Source organism: Platalea leucorodia (assembly GCF_965183815.1).
Source record: "Platalea leucorodia genome assembly, chromosome: Z".
In the NCBI taxonomy this organism is placed as follows: domain Eukaryota; kingdom Metazoa; phylum Chordata; class Aves; order Pelecaniformes; family Threskiornithidae; genus Platalea; species Platalea leucorodia.
Genome location: NC_138858.1, coordinates 20302163 through 20328771, shown reverse-complemented (window position 1 = coordinate 20328771; position 26609 = coordinate 20302163). Strand labels below are relative to the sequence as shown.

Genomic DNA, 26609 nt, shown 5'->3' with positions numbered 1-26609 from the left:
AAGGCAGGTGGGATTGGTAAAGTGGATAAAGCACATGGATGATGGGTGGGGTTGGTCACACAGTTCATGGAGTAGGAGAGGTCTGAGGGCATAGCATTGAAGAGAAAGGGAAAAGGAGATGGGGATCACAGAACGGGTTGAAAAAGATGGAGGTGTATTGTAAAGGAGGTAGAGGACAGGGAATTGAGGGTATATAACATTAGGGATAAGAAAATATTTTATCAAGTGAGATCTAGCCATAACTGTATCTGTTTTTAAAATAAGCACATTATCATGGGCAACTCTTTTTTTTTATTTGAGAACCTGAATATTAAAATATGAAATTTCTCATAACTTCAGTAGATTATTATGTAATTCAGAAGCTGTTCAAAGTTTCTGCAATTTTGTAAGCCTTGAGGTTCATAGGACAAGAAAAAATGGAACACAATTTTTGAGATGCTGAAATGAATCTTAATAGAGCACTTTTTACTTATCTTTACCCATACAGAAACTTAAATCATTAGGAAACTAGAGAATATTTTAGCTGTTAAGCTGATCCTCAAGTACAGAACCTTTTCTCTTTGTAATTCCTTGACTATGCTTTGTGTATTCAAATGATAATTTCTTCAATTTATGTTTTAACCTCGGAGATATTGCTAGAATGAAATGATGACTTATCTGAATCTGTATCCTAAACTGTAAAAATGCTGTTTCTTTGTCTTTACTTACTTAGAGCCCATTCTCTGGTAACTAGCAGTATTATTGGTTGGCAGGTTGCATCGCAGTAGCCTTAATTACTGTTGCACAGTTTACTTCAATTTTTAGCTAGTTATTATTCTGCCCTTATCTCTTCCAAACGACGGGAGTGAAAATCATATGCTTTCCATCCCACATGCAGACACAGCAAGGCATGTATACCCATCTGTGATCTTATCTGTAGCCCTCTAGCTGTGCAGAGTATTGCTGGATGCCTCAACCAACGAGATGGAATGCAAGTCCAGTGTTAGGATCAAAGTTATCCAAGGTTATGATCCAGACAAGGTTTAAATCAGTAGCAATCAAATGTCATTATCAGCTTCTAGCTCCCAGTGTAAAGTTCACGATTACAGTAAACATTCATAGCTCATTGGGCCATTTGGTTCAAAAAGTCAATGACTGAATGGACATTGTAATAGCTACAGTACTGTGGCCAACTTTGTCTCATGTTAGATTAAAATCCTGACAGCTGAAGCTGGAACTGATCTGTAACTGCCTAAAGACCTCCCTACCTGCCCAGCACCAGGGATTACAGGATACTTTTTCCACTGTCACTAGTGCAGCGCCTGGAGAATATTAAACATGCTGAAAGCTTGCATTGGGTGCAAGTTCATTATTCTTTCTCTCTGACCTATGAAAGAAACAAAGAAAAAGAAAATTTAGACGTAGCTTGTATTCTTAAGAATGAATACCAACCCTAAGTGTTTGGGCTACTGATAACTAGTTGGATGGAGCAAGAATAAAACACAGCAGAAATACTTTCTGCTGCCTCATGGTGTTTGTTTGGCTCTTGTCTTTTCTAGGTACGGTTTCAGTTGTCTACTTAGTTTTTCTGGTTACGGTAAAGGCTGCTCGTCTGGGAATCCACTTAGAATACAACTGGTTTACAGAGAATGATTTTTTTGTACCAGGTAAGATAGTTAAAATGCCGTAATGAAGCATATATATGATGAGTTTAAGATTTTTTAAAGCAATTAGTGAATTACTTTCTCATTTACCTTTTAACACCTCTGTGACATAAGTAGAGTGAGGAAATGCTGTCTGATGTTGCATGTGGAGGCTCAGGAAGGATCCCTTGTGACAAAGTGACAAGGAATCCCTTTCCCAGTGATGTTCCTTAATAAATAATAAATTCTAGCTACACCTTTTTCAGATCATGCCTATTTTAGTAGCAGTTACAAATGACAAACTGTAGACAGACTAACTGGTAAAGGTGCTGTAAGTTCTCCACACAGTGTCTTGCTTAAATGAAGTAGCTCATTCACCATAATCTACAAGTACGATTTTCCTGTACTTCCCAATCTATCTCACGTTTTAGTCCATAATCTTAGCTTTTCTCTTTTAAACACCTATTAGCTCTCCAGTCTGTTTCTTTTCTTTCTTGAATGTTTATTTTGGTGGCTGTTTGTTCTTCCACATTACTGTTGCAAATTACTGTGTGAGATGTCACAGTCATAAGCAGTGGTGTTGCATGAACAGGTAGTCTAAAGAGATCAGTTTCTTGTTTTAGGAGGCTTGGAATGAGAGATCTGGGGTTCGGTCTTAGCTGTTTTTTCTCCATCATTTACAACAGGCAAAATTGTATGATGAATTAGCTCCAAGGAGCTGTGTCCTGTACTGTTGAATTGTATCACTCCTTCTGTTCTTAGAAACAGGAGTATTTTGTCCTTCTTTAAAAGTTACTTATTTACTTAAGGCAAAATTCAGAGATACACACCTTCATAGGGTTTTTTTTGTGGGTTTGTCCATTTTTAGTTTCCCAGTCACAATAAGCATTGTACTAACAGTTTTACACATGGGTTGCAAACTATTGTTAGGTCAAATAATGTAGAACTGGAGAAGAAAACAAGGATAACTGAAAACATTAGGATGGGTTTTGAATTACTGTAGCAAGATAGAGATCAAAAAAAGAAACACCAGTGTTGTTCAATGTTTCTAATAGAATCCGATCTAATTTGTGGAAGCACGGTAACGCACTGTGGCAACAAGAATTACAACTCCGTGAGTAAACTACAGATAGTAGTTAGTTGAGTAAAGTTACTGATCTGAAATGCAACCGATTTAAGTGTGTTCACACCACGGTTGCAGTGGTCTTGCAGCTGCTTATTCTTTGTCTTCTTCTACCACTCCCTTTGGGTTGATTCAGCTCTCTAGTTGAACTGAAATTGATCTGGCACAGTAATAAGCAGAATAAGTGGCTTATCTAGTGTATTCCAGGTACGTTTGGCAAAAACGGCTGCCCAAAACCTGTTATTCCCCTTCTCGGCCCCCCAGCCCCTAGCTATCATCAAATCTGTTCGTTCATTTCTCCATAGCTGCTGAAGGTTATTCATTCTTCATCTCAGCCAGGCATTCAGAACCCTATTTCGAGATCTGAATGACAAGAAACAAGTGAAAGGCTGTGTAAAACAGCTTCTTCAGCTTGGTCATGTCACCAAGAGAAAAAAATACTGTCCTTTCTGGCTGAATCTTCAAAGCCAGGCAATTTTTGCTGAGTATGACTGTGTGCAAGACCAAAGCAGATGCTTTGAGGATGAACGGGATTATCATTGTAATTCCCTAAGAATCCTCCTGACTACTGCAGCATAAGTGCAAACTTATAGATGGATGTAGGTAGTTTTGAAACAGTGCTATCTATGCTGTATATTTTCTTCCATCACTGCATTTACTTTTAGGCAGAATTTTTTGACTCAGAAACTACTTCTGTCTCCAGTGTAAAAATTTGGATTTCAAAGCACTGAATGATTAGCATCTGCATTAATGACCTAATTTATTTTGTATGGCATTATTCTTAATGCTATCTGTAAGTAGGAATGATACTCCAGTGTGTGCTGCTCAGTCAGTAGATAGACCACAATGTTCAGTCTTGCTCCACTGCGAGCATGGAAACATGGTTTTAACCTGAACTGCCCCAGCAGACAGTCTTCAAATGCTCACATGGCCTCATATCTGCAGACTCTTCCAGAGAGTGCAGGAGAAAATTTGCCCAAACTGTGGTTTACTAGCAAACCCATGTAAACTGGAAACCAGCCTAAGTCTAAGAAGTTGGGTTTTAAGCATCCTGAAGTTCAAGTCCAAGATCTATTAAGCAGTCCTATTGTAAAATGAGTTATAGCATAACATGGGTGCCGTGGGTCACTAAGAAGCGGAGCACCCAGTAGTTTCATTGTTTTGGCAATGTGACTAGTACTGCTAGGAGATAGACAAAGCATGTAGCTAATGCATACAAATCCAGCTACTACTGATTGTTGTAGTGTTGGGAAAATGCACTGCTGAAAGCGATTCTGAATCTGTCAGTTTGATTTTTATTATTGAGATTAAAGTAGTGGATGGAAAACAAGCCCAAAAGTCACTTGCACTCTCCAGTCTATCAGTAGCACATCATGCTTGTTACGTATTGAAGATACAGTGAATCCAGCCCTAGGGAAGGCATATTCTCTCAACCTGGATGAGCCCTTCACTAACTGCCTGGAGTGTGTTTACCTTTCTGACTTCATAGCACTAGAGAAATCTGGTTTAAATATGTTTGCATGGAGTGCTCTGTGGTTTGATCTGTAAGGGTTTGTGAGCCTCTGATGAGTGTTTTGCTATATTGCTGGATGCTTTCCAGAAGCTGAGCTAGCTCAGGGATCTGTAATTGCTGTTAACACTCTAAAGAGTACATATATCCTTATATAATACCAACAAAGATGGTGCTTTAATGATGTTATACATTGGCGAATTCCTAGATTGGTTGCAGCGCTTCCAGAAACATAATCTTGTGAACATAATCCTTCAAGTATTAAAAGAAGCAGAGCAGTGCTATTCCCATGGAGACAAAAAAATAAATAAATTTTTCAGAGATGCTGTAAGGTGTATGATAAGACAGGAAGTTGCTCTGCCTTTCTTTATGCCCTGGTTTGGAAGCAGAACCTCTTAAACATCTACAGATGTCATTTTTCATCTGGTAGTATAAGCAACTTCTTAACAACAAAAGATGCTCACAGAGCAAATGATCCTTCCCCCCATCTCCCTGTTCAGGGGCCAATAGATAGACAGCCTCAGTGCAATCAATTCCTGCCTCAAAAACGCTTTCCAGTTAAACTGTTGAGAAGCAGAAAAGCTTATATGTGTAAATCCTAGATTAACCTAATTATCTTTGATGATGGTTGGGGTCTCTCGAGAAACTTTGCTGGAGAGAGTGTGTTATATAGTAGCCACTGTCTTCATGCATTTTGTACTTCCTGATTAAATATCTGTGTTGGCTATGGTCAAAGATAAGATAGATTGTCCCATTTCAACGTGGAGGTTCATGTTTCTGCCAGTAGACTCCACAGCACTGTATGTCCTCTGCATTTTGGCATTGTTTGTTTCAAAGAAGTAAGTTATTAACAATTTTTTTTCCTCCCTTAGAGTTTAGAATTCTGTTCCCTCAGCTCACAGGGGTTCTGACTCTTGCCTTCTTCATCCACAATTGTGTCATCACACTTCTTCAAAATAACAGGAATCAAGAAAACAATGTAAGTAATTTCACAAGACTGTACTGATTTGTATCTAGATTGCCAGGCGACACTAATTTTTTCCTGTCTGCTTCTCTTGAAATTGACCCAGGGACTGTAATAGCTTCAGAAAATGTAACTTGCTCTTGTGATCTGATAAGAAACCAGTTATACTTACTTTTCACTGGCTACCAACGAGTAACAGATGCATTACAAATTATTCAAATGAAAGCCTTGAGGAACGTCCCAGATTTATTTGTGGTCAGGCTGGTATTAAATGGTAAAATTACACACAGGAGGCAGAAGGCTTGACAAATGTTGTAAGACTCTAGAAAAACTGACCAATTTTAGAATGAGAAATGCTGGAGAATATTGGGCACAGGACTGATTTTAGCAGAGTCCTGTTCAATAACGTTGTGGTCTAGATAAGATCTTTTCTCAGAGTTGCTTCAGTAGTTTTGTGCCACAATCCAAGTCAAGGTTCGTAGGGAAACCTGACCCTATTTAGAAAATCCTCAAAGTTGAAGCCTGGATTGGGAACCTTCGTGATATGTAGCCTTTGGACTGGTCCTTTGCCCTTGAAAAAGTTATGTACTGCTCATCCAGATGGAACTGCATTCTTTCTTAGTATCTTCCCATTATAAAATACAAAATGGAGTAAACATGATAGAGAGTTAGAGTCCTAGAGTACATTTTTAATGTAATTATTTTTATAATTTAATTTTTTTCCTCCCTACTTTCCAGGATTTTTGTCCAGCTTCATTAAAATCTTAGCTGTAAAGGTAACTACAATAACATACAAAGATTTTTAAATATTAGCTGTATGAAAAACTGGTACAGAATCACAGAATAGTTGAGGTTGGAAGGGACCTCTGGATGTCATCTTGTCCAACTCCCCTGCAAGCAAGGCTACGTAGACCTGGTTGCCTACACAACACATCAGATAAAATATATCTGATTTGATTATTCAGAGGTGAAGTGCAGATTATATGCCAAGGCAGTGAGAAGACCTTTTGCCTTAGTTATCTGCGTAGTTACTTTTTTGTCCCTGTGAACCAAGGCCAGCTTGTGAGTGACCATCTCTGCAAAGGAATCATGAATTCTCCTCCAGGAAAGCTTCTTGGGGTTTATGGGCATTTCTGAAAATAGTTTAACAACTTAAGAGGGGGTTAGTGGAGCTCTGGAGGAAGAAAACTAAGTTTCTTCTCAGTCTTCTTAAGAAAATCTTACAGTGTGGAAAAGGGCAAGATTTCTATTTCTCTTTCTCCTTAGCTGTGGCTTTCAAATTCTAAAGGCATGGTCACTCCAGCAGTCTGCTTTGTATGCAGAGGAGGCCTAGTGCTTTCATGCCACCTTCAAGACTTTTCCTGTGGCTTTTCCCCTTCCATTTACATCAGAGCAAGCAATCAGCTGCAAAGAGCAGCACCTGGAATATTCTCCAGCTTGCTTTTCCTGTGTTAAGGAGGAAGAAACTCCTGCCTGCATTTGAATGAGCTTTTCTGAATGCCCTCCCTGGAGCTTAAGTCTAATTTCCAAGTCAGCCCTAGCATGGATCCCAAGCCCTCGACAAGACTGCTGCATTCCAGAAGAGTATTCAAGTTGCACAGAAAGAGCATCTTTAAGTATGGCAGGAAAGGTTTGTAATGGGAAACCAAATCTGTGCCTAGTTCTTCTCGGAGTTTTATTTGGCCAGAGCTTTCCTTCCCTGTTTGTAGCTATACAGGAACCTTTCACCTAGGACTCAAAGTACTTTGCAAATGTTAATGAAGCACTGATGCTCTTGAAGAGGTGACTGTTTTGTGATTATTTCACTAAGCTGCTGGGCTAAGTGGGAGGTTTACATATGTATAGGGGTCTCAACTTCTGTCGTAAGTCACGTGGGGTGGGTATTTTTTCCTATGTATTTACATGAACAAGTTGCTTTCTTACATCAGTGTCTCATGGGGAGTCAAATGGAGATTCCACTGTTTTATGTATGTATCGACCTGTTAACACGTCCCTTTCATCAGAATTCTGTGAAGACGCACAGAACTTGGCAAGCTGTAAAAGTACTGTTTTAGTTTTGAACAAAACTTGCTGAAACTAGTGGTCATAAGAACACTTCTTTGGGGAGGTGGAAAAAAGTAAGAGAAACAATAACGTTCCTTTTATGGAGTCAGAAATCCAAAACAATAGCAGCTTCCATTCTGGTCACAGGCATGTATCACTGCCCAAAGCTAAAACACACATGAGGGGAGGATTCCTCTGGCTGCTATTCCAGTGCAGTGGTGTGGGTGTGAGAAGAGCAGTGCACTGGAGTAAGCCAAATGTCAGCAGGACAGCCTGGAGAAGCCCCGTGAGCAGGGTTCTCAGTCTGCAGTTCAAAGTTGAGCTCCCTGTTCCCATCTCTCACTGCTGCCCCCTTGTATTTATCACCGTAAGTTTTTGTGCACTGCACAATCAACTGGTTTGGAAACTGCATAGGAAACCCAGCCACAAAAAGGTGATTTGTTGGGGGTTTTGTTTGGTTTGGGTTTTTTTTCTGATTCACATCTCTAATCTCGTTCCCTGAGCAACTGTGCAGATGCTGCACAAGCCCAGAGCTTGATGTACAGGCATGAATATGCCAGTGCTGTCTCCTTACAGTTGTTTGTGGACCTACCTGGGGGAAAGGCTGGGGGTGGAGAGGTGTTTTTTGTCCAGGTGGTAACTGCAGAAGGCATGGAGCTGTGCGTGGTTCTTATTTTCTGCAATAAACACTGTTTATTCCCTGTAAATAGAGTGAGTTTCCATTGATGCTGCCCTATCATTGGTTTCTCTTTCCAGCCAAAATTATGCACAGCATTATGGATCTTGGTGACGTACTTGTTTGTCATCCTGTTAAATGTTATCACTTGCCCTTGATGCTTGAACAGGTGAAGTCTGTTTTTATGATATGGATCAGAGTCCTGTTGAGATATTACAGAGGTGGCATCTCTCTTTCGAGAAGTGACCAATCTGAAATGAGATGATCAAAAGGTACTTCTTCTAATGTGGTAATAATTACTAAGCACTGATCTAGGCTTCTCCACCCAAGAAGCAACTCTACAAACTAGCTTTCACTGTGGTACTGAGGAGAAAATGAACTATTTTCTCCATGGCATGCAACAGGGAGAATGAGGCCTGAAAGTTGCCTGTTCTTTTCAGTGTCACGTAGGAAATGTCTGTAGAGCCACAGAGCCTTCGCTGTGCTGCGTCCAGTCCTGTGCCGCAGGCCCAGCCTGCGCCTGGGTGCTAGTCTATGGGTGCGATAAACATCTTGTACTTCCAGAGTTTTCTTTGTTAGCTCCACCTGATTTATCAGACTCATCCTTTTGTTAGGAGGCTGATTTCTGCCTTTGTTCTGCTGCTGCTGCCAGCCTCATTCTCCCAATTTTCTGTTCTTCCGGAGGCACTTCTGACGCTTTATTCTGTGCATCTGGCCAGAAAAGCTCCTGGTCAGCAGTAACTGCAGCTAACATATGTTCTCCAAGTTCCACCTCAAAATCTGCCTGTTAGTTCAGGTGTACTTGACAAGGGCTTGCCAGGTGACAAGCTGTGATCTTTATGGACTGTGACCTGCGTGTTATCTTTGATAATTCTCTTCCACTCTGATCCCCCAAATACTTCCTCCTTTCAACCATGTTTTCTACGTTTGAATCTTAGATTATAAACTCTAGGTGCAAGGACTGACATATTCTTTATGCTTAGGCAGCTTCCACCACAGTAATGTCCATTCTGAATATAAGCACCTTAATAAAAAATTTAAAATAGACAAATGCGATTATTGCTGTGTTACTTAAAATTAATCCTTTTATCTCTCTCCATGTGTCCTTTGGGTTTATCTGGTATTATGCTGTCTAAACAGTATTTATAGTCAAGGTCTTTAGGGAGTGAACCTACGTCTCTGGAAGAGTAATGAACAGTAATCAAAATATGTTCCTGTTATGTACACAAATGCACACTCTTGTACAAAAATAACCATCTTATATGCAGAAGCAGATGCTTGCAAGGGAACTGACGGATGTTTGAGAAAAAATAAATTCCGGTTTTGAGTTGTTTTTATTTCTTTTCCTGTTTCTTATGGAAATCAAAATCTGGGTAGTCTTTGTATGGTGATAGCACCTGAAGACAAGGGTCTGTTGTGTCACATGCTATAAAAGTACATTATCAAAATTATCTCAGCACTTAGTTTCAGTACAGATTAAAGCATACACCCTTAAGAACTGTAGGAACATGAACTGGTTAGTATAATCAGAGGTGGTAGCACACCAGCTCTCTACCTTTAATTAAGTGTAGTCCAAAGGAAGCAGTAAGAATTTCCTTTCACATTGCTTGCCCTCATAACTGCAAGTACTTGTCACAGCAAAAATAGTTTTACAGTTGGTTCTAAAGCTTATATGTAGGCTGAGTACAAATAACAACTGCAAGTTACTATACTGTCTTTATGCCTGAGGAATACACCTAAAATACCAAATTTAAAGCAAGTGAAAACAGGTTTTGTCAGATGATGTGCCTTAAGAAGGTCTTGGGTACATTTTGAAAAATTGTCCAAGTCCTGTCTTCAAGAGATGAGAGTCCATGGCTCTCTGCAAAACCACCTTACCCTGATTAGTCTCTGGTTCCTGCAGTTAATGGACGTTACTCATAAATACCTATAAGAAATCTGGATGCTCCTATTTAGTATTCCTAAAATCACATTTTAGGATGGGCACTGGTGCTTTTGAAGATGTAGCTGTTATATAAAAACCTATACAGCTTCTTATGTTACTGAGGAGAAACTCTGGGAATAATGTAAAGAAAATGCTATTGCTCAACCTCTTATGGAGGTTGATAGTCCCTACTCAGTGACCAGCGCGAGGAGAATGAAGACTAGAGAAGCATCTTCCAGCTGCACGTAACTGGTCACCAGGAGGAAGAGGTTGCAGCTGGAAGCGTGCAGCTGCCGGGGGCACGAGGGCCACGCTGTGGTGCCTGTTAACAGCGCGTTGTTGTCTGATGAGAAATATCATTGGCCTCTTGCAGGCTGATGGGTAAAAGGCATCAATCTTCTGGCCCAAAAGCAATGGCAAAATGAGCAGGAGGTCCCAGTTCCTGACTAAAAACCGGCTTCCTTCTGAACTTTTCTTGAAACTCGCAATCTAGCATCTTATACTCTCCTCAGGGACTGCCTTGCCCTCGGAAGACCCCAGAAAGGTATAGGATATGCTTCTTTTGTCAAGGAGATAGTGTGAAGAAACACTTAGGGAAACATTTCCATGCACAGATGTGATCAGGCTTTGCCCATGTTCAGTGAGCTGCCTGGAGGCCATAATTATGCTCCTGGTCTGGAAGCCACATAGTCCTAATAATTTGGTGCTGCACCTGAGCTACTAAGACTTGCTTCTCAGTCACAGGAAAATAGGGTCATGTATTAAAGCATTGCTAGTAATCCTTTAAGAAGCTGATTATTAGCAGCAGCTGAACAAATTGTTTGCTATAAGGTCATGAGTGTTTCGTAGTGTAGCATAAGCTTATACAGAATACAGTTAGTTAATAACTAGAAACAAATGGTCTCCCACTTTATTTTCCAAAAAAAAGAATTGATGTAGAAGAATAACCCACTAAGTACATTGCTATGAAGTCACTCTGACGAATATGCGGATTCTGCAATTTCATAAAGTACTTGAGTAGATTTACTGCTTATTTTCCAATACTAAATGTTGCTAAAAACTTTTAATTATTTTTGTGTAGTTGACAATCTTTTTATATATTAGACACTTTATAAATATAGTCAAAATTTTCAGAAGTGAACATTGAAGTTAATGTTTAAATCCATATTTAGATATATGTAATATAGTTAAATATGGATTTATGACCCTAGCTTCAGCATTCTCTCCTAAAAATCTTTGACTGTTATTTAGTGAATTTACCTGGGGTGTTTACAGAAATTCAGTAATAAAGTGGATAGGCAATTTTAAATGAAAGAGTCATTACAAAATACAGTGCTAAAGCTAAAGGAAGTATATACCTCTGTGCCTACCTATGCCCTTCTGGTTTATTTATGTTTTACTAGTATTTTTTATTTAATGGTATATTAGCTATGTCTTCCATTATCACGCCATTCATACAGAAGTCTGACATCTTACTTTCTGGTTTGGAGCCAGTGTGTATGGATCATCCTCTTAGGTTTCAAAGCATCTTTTTAAAAAATGTCCTTTACATTATATCTGCAGTTGGGTAGGCTGATGTCTTTAATTGCAGGATTTTGGTCCTGACAAGAAATTTGACTTATGGCATTGCTGGGCTTTCTGTCTTCAACAGCTTTCTCTGTGTCCCAGGGCTCTTAGTAGGAATAGGTGAATGTAAGAAAGTAGAGGGGATTTCTTGTTTGTTTGGTTTAATAACTAGTGTATGTTTGTGCGTCCAGCAATAACATGCTACATCTATTGGCATATCTGTTTCTTGATGCCTTTTCTGCATGTAGCTAGATACATAATACTTGGCTAGCTCCACTTTGGGGGTATCTTCTTGCGGCTTTCTAATCTGATCCAGGACCAGATTTGAAGTCCCCATTCAAGTCATAGAAAGTAAAAGTAAGAATGTAAAAGTAATAGTAATAACTATAAAACAGTAATAAATATAAAAATAACAGTAATAAATGCAATAAAAATCTTCTCATTAAGTTTTTATTTATTTTGCCTGTTTTGGTGTGTCAGTGCTGGCCAAAATAAGATTTTACTTTTCCTCAGGTGAGAGACCTCTCTATCGCATACTTCCTGGTGGGATTAACATATCTGTATGTCGGAGTGATAATTTTTGCATCTTTTCCTTCGCCACCACTATCCAAAGAATGTATTGAACAGGTGAGATATTTTACTGCAGTATATATTTGTGCTTGATCTTTTAATAAATATGTATTAAAAAAAGAACCGCTACTGCTTCTTGCTCCATGACTCACCCTGGCAGACACATCTGTCCCTGACTCTGGTGAGTTGGCAAACACCTCATGGGCACTACCACAAGCAGATGAGTAATGCTTGTGTTATCTCATTTATAGTCATGTCTGGTTGCCAGTAATTCTGCAAAAAACAAACACTTAATAAATTCACTGAAAGTGATGAAGAAAGGACCAAAATGATCAAGTGAACATTTGAAGCTTTGATTTCTTTAATCCTGAAAAGTATTATGTTTAGTTGTGTGTGCAGTGACCAATCTCACTCATTGGGACTGGTTTCAGGTACTCCAGAAAAAGAAATATAATGTGAATGCAAGCTTGTTTAGATAGGAGTCCTCACTCTGGGTAGGTTTGGTGAGCCTTGCCAGCAGAGTTCTTCAGATAATAGCGCCACATGAAACACCCTGTGAAGACTTACCTGCTTATAGGCAAGGCTGATGCCCACACCCTAAATTACTTCAAAGGTATGAGTTATCAACTGGCGATCCATTTTGTGCCAGGTGTTCCATGTCTCTTGCATAATATTTAGCAATAAAGCAGCATTTAAAGGCTTCCTCTGACTGTAGGTTAGTTAGAACTGGTACCACTGTTTAACCATGAAATGGTTAAATGGTTTTCAAACCATTTGAAATAAGTTCATGGGGTGAAATCCACAGTTAAATAATAGATGACAAGTGATTTTCTTCCCATTTATTTTCTGTAGTTATCTTAAGTACTTAGGAGGCCATTTGTATATTTCCATGATGTTTAAGTCTTATACTACTTTTTCAGATGTTCCTACTTGTAGTATATGATCCCTTCCTCATTTGTATATGATCCAGTTTTACTGATTAAATAACTGTTTTTAATACCTAGATATAATATGGCAGCTAATAGGAGCATATGAATCCATCTGCCTAAAAAATCAGCCTTCCACACCCTTGATTATTTGAGGGTGTTCAGAAGATTTGAGAATAATTCCATCCTTAATGCTAACATGAAAGCTGACATCAGCCCTGTAATATTCAAAAATCAGTTGGTATTTGGTGGCACAGCAGCTGTAAAAGAGGGAGAGGATGTTTCATGTTATGGAGTTCATTTACAAATTGCAGTTGCTTGCCGTTTATCCTTTTCTTTCTTACACACAACTATTGAAAATCAGCAGGTACATGTAATCAAGCCACCATTGATAAGTGTAACGTTATTCCTATATTTAGAATTTTCTAGATAACTTTCCCAGCGATGACATCATGTCATTTGTTGCAAGAATATTCCTGCTGTTCCAGATGATGACTGTATACCCACTGTTGGGCTACCTGGCACGAGTTCAGCTGTTAAAACAGTTTTTTGGAAATGCTTACCCAAGGTAAGAGGTCTACTCCTTGACAAGAGCTTGGCGCACTTTGCTTAACTGGCCTTCTCGTGTCAGAAATTTGGCTGACGTTTCGGGGATTTCCTTTGCTGCTTTAGGTACATTTCAAAAGCTAATTTCACAATGTTTGTACAGTCAGGGGGTGAGCAGGCATGCAAAATAAACTTGCCTGCAGATCAGGACTGCTACAGCTTGGCAGAGCAGAATGGGGGTGGTTCTTTTGTTTTAGCTCTTCATTTTGTCAATAAACAGAGGAATTTTGTCAACACAGTTCCTTTGTGTTATGCATTTATATAGCAAAAGAAAAGTTGTGCACAAAAAAAATTTTGTTCAGTCCAGAAACATTTCATCCAGTAGTCTTTAAGCTGTGAAGGACATACACTCTTGATATTAACCTTTCAGGGTGCCATATGTGTTTTGATTGTGCATAATTAGTAATCATCCATCTGTTTTTAAACAGAGCTAATAGCTAAGTGAGTGAGTTGTTCGCCATGTTATCAAGGCTGCTGCTATGCTTATAAAAATAGCTTTTCACATGCTAATTTCAGAGATGAACCACACCCCTGCATTGGTACACTGTCTGAACTCCAGAGAAGAGCTGATCCATATTTCAATTTTAGTTTTGTTTTTTTTTTTAAATAAAACCTAAGACATTTATATTTGGAATATTGTCTGAATTTGTCACAGCTGAGAAGTTGGCATTTATCTCTGAGTTTCTTATTTTATATTGTGAATTACTGTTGATGGAGGAAAGGAAAAAATATCCCAGGAAGAAATGTGTATTTCCTCTGTGGCATCAGCAGTAGCATGCAGGTCTGGGAAGATGTTGTTCCAAGTTTCAGGTTTCTTCTGGATCCTAAAATAGGTATGAGAAGGTCTAGAAACTGGATGCCTAAAATTAGGCAGTGAAATAAGTGCCTACTTTTTTTGATGCTAAATTGTACGCAGTTCAACGTTGAGGAGATTTTTAGGAACTGCTGCAAGTTACTGTTGGAAAGAAGGCCATTGATTTAAGTGCTAAACATGGATTTTATAGCCACTGGGAAATAGCCATGTGCTTTATATTATGTGGATGTGCCTCTTCCTATCTCCTCCCTCCAGTTACTCCCTGACCAGAATGGTTTTCAGTTCCCTCATGCCCTCTCCTAGAACCTACAGCTTCATACCAGTCTCTTCTCAGGTTAATTCCAGTTTGCTGTTTTAAGCCTTCATGGTATGACGAATGTGATGATGCAAATACTTGCTTGGTTCTTGTCTCCAGGATGTCCTGTGGGTAGCTTCACTCACTTTTTTTGTTTTTAAGACTCCTTAGAGGGAGGTATTTAAAGCTTCTGAGAAGTAAAAAATGGTTTCTAGGAAACCACTTAAATCGCTCCAACCTATAGTGATAAGGTAGTACATTCTGGCTGGCTGGCTGCGTCTCTGTCTCTGGTATCCCAGGTATCTCAAATATAGCACCAAAATCACTCAGCTAACCTCCATGCTCCAGCTTTTGTGCATTTACAACTGTCAAGGTCAGCCCTTAGTTTTTCTATGCACTGGGGAGTAACTGAAGACGGGTAGCAAGCACAGGACCTGATGTCCAGGGCTGACAGTTCTTGGGCAGTGAGAAGAGTGACCTGCAGAGACTCAAGCTTTAGCTCTTAGATGTGTGTATAAGATGTATATAGGGAGGGGAATATTCCCAGTCACTTGACTGGAGAAAATTTCTATGTAAGTAATGAACCAAAAGGATGAAGCAGGAGGAAAAGAGCAGAACAGAAAGTGGAGTTCTGTGCTGTTCTAGAATAATTTAAAAAAAAACAAAAACAAAACAAAAAAACCCCCAAACAAACAAAAAACTAAACCCCACAGTTTAAAATCTTGTATTTTTGTGACTGATTCTCTATGTTTACATGATTTTTCTACATTTTTCCTATTTTTATTTTCAGGTTGTGGAAGTGGGGTTTAGGGGTGTGCACTGATGGTATATCCATCCATCTGTTTATACAGCACATTGGGTAGTGTGCTGAATTCATATTGATGGTGCATTTGAGGATCTCTCTTGGCAACCTAGCCTCATTTAACCCTGTGATTCAATGTGCTAAATCACATGTATTTCCATAGGCGTATCCTTGCTATATTAAGTTTCCTTTGCAGCTGAGGGAATATTATAAATTTACCTTCTGGCTATAATTGTCCAGTTATTTCTTTTTTTTTTACAAAAAACCAAACCAAACCAAACCAAACCAAACCACCTCCTCCTTTGGTCCAAGCCCCCATTGTAAATTTTCCTATCTTCATTTTTAAGCCTTGGGTTGCTCCATATGGATGTGCTGCAGGTTTCACGTGAACTGGAAGCTCACTGATATTAAAAGCCAGGCTTCTTAATATGAGCAATTGTTTGCAGATGTGGATACCTGCTGCTGCTGTGGATGGAGTTAACAGATAGCCATTAAGTTATTAGCTGGAGCATTTGGAATTCTGGATGGATGCATCTTAAAGATGGCTGTTGATTGAAGAGCTTGATCACACACATGCTTACAGGGCTGCCACATAATTTTTATTTCCTAGCAGTGACTGTATTGCTCAGATCAATTTGATTTTTTGCTTTAACTCCTTTTTCTTTACTATTTATCTGTCACTGGATATGATAAAGCACCAAGGTATTAGTTTGCTGTTTTGTAGTTCTTAGTCTTGACAGTTGGTCTAATCCAAGGCAATTTCTACCCATACCAGCATCCTGTTTCATATCCTGGCTTTTGCTGGTAGGCCATGGATTATAACTGGATTATAATGAGGAACCATTCATTCAACTTCAGGGAAGCTTCTCTTGTCTAAAGATTGATCCCTGTGTCTTCTGTCCCATGCTTTTTAGATACTTTGTGGTGCTATTTTTCTACTAACAGCGCTTTGCTGAGCTTATCCATAGTTTATCCTACTAACCTGTAGGCTTGCATGATGAAGCAGCTCACCGTCTCTAAACTTAAAAGCTCAAGCAGATGATACGTGACTTTTTCTTCTCCCAGGTTTCACATCAGGGATCAGCTGGAAGTGGCAGCTTGCTTGTCTGAAGCATAGAGGAAATGAGTAGCATGCTGTGTCCTCCAGCAGTAAGGAGGAGAGCAAAAGCCCCCCTGCTGCTAAGAAGCGGGATTCTCCTTCCTCTTATGTACCAGTATCAGTCACCTGTGTCTCTGCCCATCTTAAAAACAAATACGTGTGTAGACATGCTGGGCACAGTTGTCTTCTGATAGGCATCGTCACAAAGCCTTCAGCCTTTTTGTGCTTCCTGCAAAAGATTTAGAGACAAGAGAAGGCGTCCTAATTCCTTCTTTCATTTTACAAAATGTATGCTAGTGTACAGGCTACAACATAGAAAGTGACGTACTGGGATGAAACCCAAGGAACTGTTCATTCTCTTCTTCTCTCCCTGGTGTTGTAAAGAAAGGCCAAAATGTTGTGTATTGGGAAATTACTTTCTTTTCTGAAGTGAGATATGTTTGCAATGGTGTCATTTAACGTGTGACTTAGGGCCAGAGGCATGTGGTTTATCTGCTGTTTCTTACGTGACTCTGGATCTTCTGGATCTTCTTAGATGTACAGAAAGCTAATTTTTTAATTATTGGCTCTTGGCTGCAGTGGTACTTGTGACAGAGAATTCCCTTGATTAATTATATGCTGCGCATAAAATGCTTTGTAGAGTCATCAGTTTTTAAAACCTTTTAACATCTTTCCTGTTCTGAGAGGTTAAATAAGCTGATGGACAGAAATCACTTGGCTTTCCTTAAAGACTGTCCTCCCTTTACTCCATGGTAGCCCAGCAGACCTGCCAGTTCTCCCACAGATGTGTGTCTCCTGATGCAACGAAATACATTTCTGCTGTTTGCATGCATGTTTATCTGCTCTTCACCTAGATTCTGTCTTGCTTCTTAACTGCTGTGATTCGGAGTCTTTTGACCAATGTCACTTGAGTGAGATTTCCAGGAAGAAAATGCATTTTTAGATACAGTAACCTTTCAAAAATCCTTACTTAAATGATCCTGTTTTGCTTTTTCCCTTGGTTTCCTGTTTCCCTTATTGTGTGTGTTCACCCTGTGACTCTGTGCTGAGTCCAGCACTTCTAATTTCCTTGCATCTAACCTGAGGGCATTTAAAATCAGTTTCTTTCTTTAAATATCACCTGCCCTAGGGTTTGGTTTCACAGTTTTCAATATGATTCTTACTTTAAGGATGCTGAAGTTAATTAGATATATGTGGTCACTGTCGTTCAGTGGCTTAAGTGTAGCTTAACACTTCTGCGGGAGAGAACTTGATAGAGCAAGCCCTCTAATGATCTTCTGGCATACCGGGTTGTTTCTGGATTCTGTCAATCTGAAAGGTTAATCTTGCAATGGGGAAAAAAAGCAAGACTTAGGGGAAAGCTTGATTTTTTTTTTCCCCCCCACCCCTCTTCCCTACTATCATTTTTGTGGGATTGTGGGATTTTTTTGCAGGTGAGCAGTGATTCCCTGTATAGAAAAGAGCTAGAGACTTCATCTAGCCCGACCGAGGACAGAGTACAGAGGTCGGAGCGCCACGTGCCGCACTTGGATGGCCGTGGGTGTGCCTCTTTTGTGAATTGCAGCCTCCTCGAGGCAATCCGACCTGCGCCTCAGAGCAGCAGCCCTAATCAGGCTGCCCAGGCGGACAGTCCAGCCTTGGCATGGGCCACCCAGCTCTGCTGCCATTGACCGCGAGGAAGAAAGTTCTGCTGCTTAGAAGGCACCTGTGTGCCAGCAGGGCGGTTCGGTAAAAAGGGGCCAAATCCTTTCTCATCTGTAACGTCGTCTAAATACTTTTCTTCCTGTAGTCGTAATAAGCAGAGGTGGTATGGTTATGCCCCCCAAAAATACTGTTTTTTCTGACTGCCGTTTTGCAATGTGTGGTGACCATTAATTGTACCGTAAGCCAGTGTCAGGCTAAAACTGAGCGATTCAGAACTTGTTAAAATGTCACGGGCTATGAGAAATGCTTGTCCCTTCTGGAGCACACCTGCATGAAACTTACAGTCTTATGAAAAATACTATCTCAACACAGCTACTAGTAGACCTAGATATCAGATTTTTCTGTATTCAGAAGGATAGGGGTTTTTCTAAATGATAATGCCTTACTCTCCATTAAGAATGGGGCTTTTTCCTGTCTTGGAGCTGAGCTGAACTATGAATGTCTGCCTAGGTAAAAGAAAGGAGTTGCAGGTTAAACACCTGTTACCCAATAATGTGGTTACAACTCAGGCTGTTCCAAAAAGGTAGAAAAAGGAGCAAGAATGTTCGAGGGGAGAAATACAGTGTAACCTTTTGCCCTGAAACAGATGGATTTAAATCCTTCAGACTTCTTGATTTTTGTATTGTTCTTGAGGATCCTGCTTAATTGTAACAATTAAAACTGCAAAGCACTATGCTGCAAGGACTGAATTGCTTTGGAGGCTCCAGCATTTTGAGACCATTGTTTTCAATTGAGCCAAAACACATTTCCCCCCCAACCCAATTATTTTTTCCCGGATCAAGAAGTTGAAAAATGTTTCATTTCAAACCAAACACAAACACGCACCACTTTGCTTTTGAAGTTATAAGAAGCTAGAATTAATGTTTTAAAAAGCAACGACCTATTTGCACTGCAAAATCACTTCTTCTGTTTTAAATCATGTCAGAATGAAATACTTAAGACTTTTTTTCAGGTTTTCTGCTACAGTACTCTGAACTCACCCAAATTTGCAAAACGTTTTTGAATTTCTAAGCCTGTACTCTTTTTAATCCCTCTTGCAAAAGAATTAATCTCAGCAAAAAAAGAATGGAAGAAGTGCCATCATTTTCTGTGTTCATAAACTTTTGGCTTCAGTTGTGCTGTCTGACAGTAAGATTTGCAATCTGCCGTATGTGTGGGGAGAGAGGAAGTAATTTTTAATGGCAAACACTTTTCTATGAACAGTTTAGTTAATTGGCTTTCCTTAGCAATATTAGAGAAGCAGTAAACGTTTGGTGCTTCTGTCCCTAATAAGTCTGATTCTTGGGATTTTATTTTTTATTCTTGGGGTTTTACCAGGTTTATATCCAATTATGTTTTTGTTGAAGTTTCAGCTGCTGTATTCCCACTGCTATCTTCAGTCTCTGAGGTACACCTCTTATACCAGTGTTAAAATGTCATGTACAAAATTAAAGATATTATTTCTGTCTTTCTGAAATCAATCTTTAAGAGCAAACATTAGAAATAGTCCATATCTTAAATTATTCCTTTGTGTTTAAATTACCTCCATTCCCCTAAACTTTAATGAGACTACTCTACGTCTCTAATCTTTATTCCTAACTTGGAAACTGGCAGCCAGCCTTTCAGCCATGGTAGTGGTCACTTTTAAAAAACTTGTTAATTAGTGACATCCTCCATAATACAGATACTTTCTACAGTTAAGAAAAAATTAGCATTGGCTTACAGATTTTGTTTATTTTAAGAAATCCAGTCCTCCAGAAGAATAAACAAGACCTGTAAGTGCATGTATGTTTCCTCTGTGTGGATTATTTTTTCCCTTCATAGAAACAGCTGTGTGACCAAAATATCGCAGTTTTTTATTATATTTCCTGACTTCACCTTATGTTAAAATATGCCAACATTTCATATTCTCTAAAGAAAAGCAATACTTTCCTGAGTCTCAGCTCTGTGCATAACTACGCTGCGCGTGTCTGATGCATTAAAAGCTGCTTTTGCAGAACAGAAAATCTCCGTTTTTTTCATCCTTAATGCAAAAAGGAAAGCAATAGGAAATTATTTGTAGAAACAAATTCAACAAAAAATTCCAGCATAAATAGTACACGGGTCAAATATTAAATGACATCCAACATTCTAAATGTTTGTCCTGTATCAAAATGCATTAGAGTTCAAGTTTTAAGGTGTTATTTCCCTCCTAGTATTCTATGTAATGTTTTCCACTCAATACATCTTTTCCTTTCTTCTGGTTTCCATTAGTTCACGTTGAGCAATTCAGATCATTCTCTGAACAAGCTAATTCTTTCTTGTGGGAATTAAGTTATACAGTATTGTTTCTTTGGTATTTGAATATCCATCTGAAATACTTGAGTGCTGAGTACCACGTATGGTGTTTTTCAGAAGAACTGCCAAATTACACGTACTTACTTCTTAAGAATATTTTGAGTCAAAACACTAGATATTTAGAGTTTGGCACTCTGAATATTCAGTAGATGTTGTGTTTGCTGTGAAATTAATTAGCTTTAATAGAGTGAGTCGTGCAAATGGAAACACCATCTATGTACCAGTTAAATGTTAGTGTAAATGAAGGGTAATGGTAGTATTTTGTAATAAATACAGCATAGATTTTAACACTCTTTCCTCACTTTCCTGTAGTGTTTTCCATGTGCTTGTTCTGAACGTAGCAATTGTAGGAGCTGGAGTAGCAATGGCGAGATTTTATCCGAATATAGGAGGTATCATAAGGTGAGTGTTGCTTGCACAGTGAACTTGCCTGTGGTGTTGCTGCATGTTTGCCTCTTGATGTTGAAAAGGAACAGTATGAGTGCAGGTAATTCTGTCTTTATATTTTGTGAGGTTTACACCTTCTAAAGTTGTAAATAATGGTTTAGAAGTATAAATAATCATCTCTCTTAGCAGCTATCTGTAATTCTGCCCCTGTGTCTGAGCTGATTGGGGTGATTCCCCACGTTTCACTGAAGCTGTATCTGAGGACCTTGTAACCATACACATGAAAGAATATGGTGTCAGTAGAAAGTTGCTCAATTATTGTGTGGCTTCTCCCAAGTTTTTGTTTTGTGTTAAGACCATTTGAGGCTGTTTTGAAAGTCCACAATAAAAATCCAAGAAAGCAAGTAACTTCAAAGGGAAAAGTGACATAGAAGTTGTACGTCTAAATGATATCTTAAATTTAGCATATTAATAAACACCTAAGATTTCTATAATTGAGAAAGGTTAGAGGAAATAATCTAATGAGTTTTATTTTCTACATTTGATACCACCATATTTGTAATCACTGTCATTCATTCCTACTTTGCATCTTTCCTACAGCAACCAGGAGAGGGAGGTATTTAAAAATATAGAAATCTGCAATTATAAAACCAGAATGACAGGCTTGGGTCTGACCAGAGTAGCAAAATAACTTACTTTTGCTCAGTGGCTGATCTTTGAGGTTTTTTCCATTTCCTTTTTTTTCTACCTCTCCTTTTAGTGAAAATTTTTGTATTCCAGTAATAGAGATGGTCTAGTTGTTAATTCCAAGTAAATATCATGCAATACATTCCTCTGCCTGCAAATTGATCCTGACCTCTGCTAATGTGTTCATACTGTGCATGGTAATCAAACGTTTTGAACAGTGAATTTTCAGGTGATAAATTGTCTGTATACAGGCTAACTTAGATATTTGCTGGTTTTGTGTTGCAGATGATTACTCTGTATTGTCATGTTTCCTCTGTCTAAAAAGAATGTTCAAATGTTTGAAATAAACTATGTTGTTAGTTAATGCACATTTGGCTGAAGTATAGCTTCGTATGTGGAAACTTACAGTAGGAGAAAATAATGAGAACGTTTTGGTAAGCAAGGGAGAAAAAGAACAGTTTAATGTTTCACTTCCTGTGGTTGATAATGTTACCAGGAGGGCACGTTGGTCTTTTCAGGTCTGGAGAATGGTTTTCTAGGAGCTTATTAAATAAATGAAAATAAAAGTTGCAGATTCAGGAGCTTTTCTATGCTTACATGCTTTAACGTGTCCTCAGATGGCTGGGGTGCAGTTTTGACAGTAAAGGATGCCTAAAAAGGATGCACTGTCCAGTCTTGTTTCTGTTGCGTGTTGACAAATTTCCCCAAAGAAAGCAGAAACATCAAGTCAAAGATAGGAGTCAGTCCCCAGAAGCACCTGGGGATGTGACTGAAAAGTCAGAGGCATGTCAGGGTGCAGGTACAGGGGAGCAGGGGGCTGAGCAGAGGGGGATAATTAAATGCCAGCGAAGGAGGTGAAGGACAGCAAGGAACAGAAATTGAAGTTTAGCGACTGCAGATAGTTATTGTTCAGCCAGACTGTTCACTGGTTTGAGGGGGAAAAATTACAACAAGAAATAAGAGTTAACACAAAGCATTCTTTTTTTTCTTTTCTTCTTCCCCTCTCCCCCCCTTTCCTCAGATACTCTGGAGCAACATGTGGTCTGGCCTTTGTATTCGTCTATCCATCCCTCATCTACGTGATCTCCCTGCATCGTGCTGGGCAGCTGACGTGGCCAGCATTGATCATTCACATCTTTATAATCCTCCTTGGACTGGCTAATCTGATTGCACAATTCCTATTGTGAAAACTCCCCCGTCTCCCTGTGGCTCTCACAAGTGGTACTGTGACATTTGGCAACAGCCTTGAGCAACACTGTCACGCATGAGAATGAACAGTCCTCAATATGATCTTCTTGAGAAAAGCTGCACCTTTGAAGCAAATTCAAAACATCTTTCAGGCAGTTGACAGGAAACCTGTCTTGCTCCTCTAAAAACACAGTTTTGTGAGAAGTTAAATGGTTCCGATTTGAGTGAGGTAGTTCTCCTGTTTTTGTTGAATGTACATCGAAGATTAACGACGCTCAAATATTTTAATTTTTTACAGCACACTTCTCAAAACACACAGCTTTCAGCCTCAGGCAGCAGAACTCCTCTTTCCTCCAAAGGAACTGTCCTTACCTTTATTAACAAACATGCTTTCACAGTATTGTTCAGTGACTGTTTGAAATGATCTTTTATTGCAGTTATTTTCCTGTTTTGTTTGGAAAATGAAGAAATTATTGTCTTTCCTTTTTTTTTTTTAGGTTAATTTATAGTCATTTGGGTCAAAATGCACTCTTAATTTTGAATATGCTATTAAATTGTTTTGGCAATGTTTTTCCTCTAGGAAATTCCAACTAAGAGAAACAATAAACTCACATCTCAGTGTGTTAGTCAGAACCAATATGTACACAAGTTATTTGTGAACTTACAATGAAAAAGTCAGGAGGATAAAAAAAAATTAGAACAAGACAATTAAAATTAGCATTCCAGGATTGACCTCACTTCAACTCTGTTAACTGGGCTATTATGTGCCGTGAAGTTGTCCTGTCAGGAGTTGCATGTGGTTTTATGGATGCGTGTTGGACACAATGTTCATCACAGGCTTGCTCCCTCCCTTGTAGGGTCTTAACTCTAGTGGTCTCTCACTATGCCTTTCCACTACATTACTCTAGACATTTTGGATGTGAGCAGAGAAGCAAAGCTAGCACTCTTCAGAATTGTGGACTAAATCAAATAATTCAAGTTTTAGGTAATTCCTAGCAGAAGCTGGAAGAATCTGGGAAGGGTTTTGTTGTGTTTTGGTTTTTTTTTTTAACTTCTTGTTTACTAGCTAAGGGGTGTACATGCGTAAGCACAGAGACACCTTCCTTCACTTACTTCACTTACCATCTGTGAGTCTGAGTCTTAACCCAAAACATGCAATAATTAAGTTGCCAGACACTAGTGGAATGTCATCTTTTGTGGTTGGAGAGAGAGTAAAAAGTCCCCTTTCTCCAGAATCTCAGTGTATTAAAATAATCAACAAATGTAGAATAATTGAAAGAGGACTCTGAGCAATGCTGAATTCCAAAGTAGAAGAAGAAAGAAGTTGGAGTGATGCAGTATTTGTGAAGTAGGAGCTGAGTTGAGAAAGAGAATTACATTGCAGGGTAAGAGTCCATATTTTCATCAGAAAGACAATGAAAAGCATAACCTAGATAATTACCATGCTCCTCTGGGAAATGATGTGAATTTTAGTAGCAATGATGTAAATCCGTTTGTTTGAGTTAGGCTCCTCAAACTGTGTAAAGGACACTGACTTACATAAATGTCCTTTGATTTGTATGAAATACGAGATCATATGGGTTTGGAACATTATCTGCAGAACAGAATAATTATTTCAGATTCTCTCTTTTTTCCTTGTGAAACCTTTTGTGCATTTAAATCAGAATTGGATAATACATCCATCATCTGTTCTGTATTAGAGAGAAGTATTTGCCCCATCCTGGTCATTTTCCCTGTGTATACTCTTATCTTCCACTGCTTGGTTTCCTTATTTTCTAGGGTGTATCTGCCCACCCTTTTCACTGCCTGATAGTGAGCATACCTTGCAGTGTTGACACCATTAGCACTGGCCAACACATCTGCTTTTTAGGGACTGCGTCTGACCTCTCCCATAAAATACTTCCTTGAATGTCTAGGTAGTTATCACTGCATGTAACTTGATGGCTGCATTCCCTCATCGTTCTCAGCAGTGTATTTCACCAATTAAACCTGTTGGTTTTGGGTTGTTTTTTTTTCACTTTCCAACAAACTTCCTCTTCTTTCCAATAAATTTTACAAATTTACAGTTCCACAACTGTAGTATGTTGCTAAGCCCTCCACAGTTACTTGATACGGAAGAGAAGTACTTGAACACCAAAAGGAAAGGAGAAAAGATGCAGGATTTCAAGCATCATTGGCTCATTCACATTAAGCTCCTGTGTTTATTTATTATAGATTCAGTGCTTAATTTAGGTACAAACCGTGATGAGTACAGGTACTTCAATTTGATTATGCCCTTCTGTGTTCCATCTGGATATGATTCCACGAGTTAAATCCTTGCCATTGAAGCAGATAGTAAAATGCCCATTGATTTTAGCAGAATTATATTCTGTTAGGATCTGGTAGTTCAACAGAAATTCCCAAGTAAGAGTTCACAGTGAAGTGTCTTAATTGCATCTTCTATCTGTTTGTCTCTTTTCCAGCTGTGCAGTGTACAATGATCTGAGTTAATATTTAGAAGAAAATAGTTCTGTACCTTTTTTAAAAGCCTGTTTTCGCTCTGGGTTACAGAGATAGGTTCTTGCTGCACTGTTTATTTATACAGGCCTTTAACAGCTTTTATTTGAATTTTAAATTGATAAGTATTAAAGTGATAACAAATATTTCATTACACTGGCATCACCTGAAGTACATTTTCTTATGAGAAAGTATTTTTTTATTTTACTACATGCAGTTGGGATATTCACAAGTGTCAGAAGCAAGTTAGGAGTGTGTAAGTAGAGTGGTGGTTTCAGGGTTTTATTTCTTTGTCAACATCCTAAGTTAATTAATATTTTAAAATTTAATGGTAACTTAAATGGTCTAAAAGCCCAGAAGTAGATTGCAGTGTCTCTTTTCATGCAAGCACAAAATGTAGTTCTCCACAAATGCACACTTCATCTTGCTTGCTCATGCAACCTGCAGTGATGGCCAGCTAATTCCAATTCCTTATGTTCTCTGTTCCAGCAAATCATCATGTGATTTAGTGGAGCAGAAAAAGTAATATATGGACTCAATGGTGTATTGTGAAATGTCATTTATTACCTTCTCATAGAAGAAAATTAATTTCTGCTGGAAATACTGAATTCTGTCTTTACATTTTGAGCTTTGCTGCAGTAAGCTGTGAGATGAAATACTGTCAACTCTGGGCATGGAGTAAGAGTCCAAGGTTTTCTTCATAACAGTATCAGGCTCTTTGGCACGATTCCTGGCCCATTGCACTCTGAAAATCCAGCCCTCCACATTACGTGGTAACTCTGTGATGCAAACTGAACTTTTTCATTGCATGAGGCTCAAGCAGCTGTAATCAGCTGTGCTGATACCATCAAGCTAAAATCCAGATCTCAAGATATATAAGGCATTAACCCAGCATGACCTTTAGACATTGCCAAAGCATCAGTAGTGAGGGAAATTCCCAGGAAGCTCCGAGAGCAGTTGTGGACATGCCTGCCTGGTGAAGTTGTGGACATGTCTGGGGGTGATTGCACGCAGTCTGAGCACCGAGACCAAGGGGTTAGTTTTTCAGTGGGAGCTTTGTGATGAACAGAAGTAGTTGTACTTTCTAAGGACGAGGACAGATGATGAGGCTTTTATCTCTGCCTTCTGCCATGACAAGAGAAGGAATTACCTTCTCCATATCCATGCTTGTACTAACTCCATTGCCTTCTCCGTAGTGACCTATCATCATCTGTTCCAGTTAATGTTACCGTGGCCCAGATTCTTTCTTTCAGCTTCTAGCAGGCTGCAAAATCTCTCCTGTGCTTATTAG

The 26609-nt window shown here is 39.0% G+C and overlaps 1 protein-coding gene across 6 annotated transcripts in view; it reads left to right on the top strand.

The window, feature by feature from the left end:
• Nucleotides 1-23428, top strand: part of SLC38A9 (solute carrier family 38 member 9) — a 49067-nt gene extending 25639 nt beyond the window's left edge. For 5 of the 6 annotated variants that reach the window (XM_082335431.1, XM_082335429.1, XM_082335428.1 and 2 more), the window contains 6 exons: nucleotides 1539-1646; nucleotides 5128-5234; nucleotides 11942-12055; nucleotides 13344-13492; nucleotides 20873-20962; nucleotides 22656-23428. In XM_082335431.1, the coding sequence (XP_082191557.1) occupies nucleotides 1539-1646; nucleotides 5128-5234; nucleotides 11942-12055; nucleotides 13344-13492; nucleotides 20873-20962; nucleotides 22656-22821 (734 nt within the window). In that variant the 3' untranslated portion in view covers nucleotides 22822-23428. The remainder of the gene's footprint in view (nucleotides 1-1538; nucleotides 1647-5127; nucleotides 5235-11941; nucleotides 12056-13343; nucleotides 13493-20872; nucleotides 20963-22655) is intronic. The other variant, XM_082335430.1, reaches the window with a different exon arrangement.
• Nucleotides 23429-26609: the final 3181 nt, after the last annotated feature.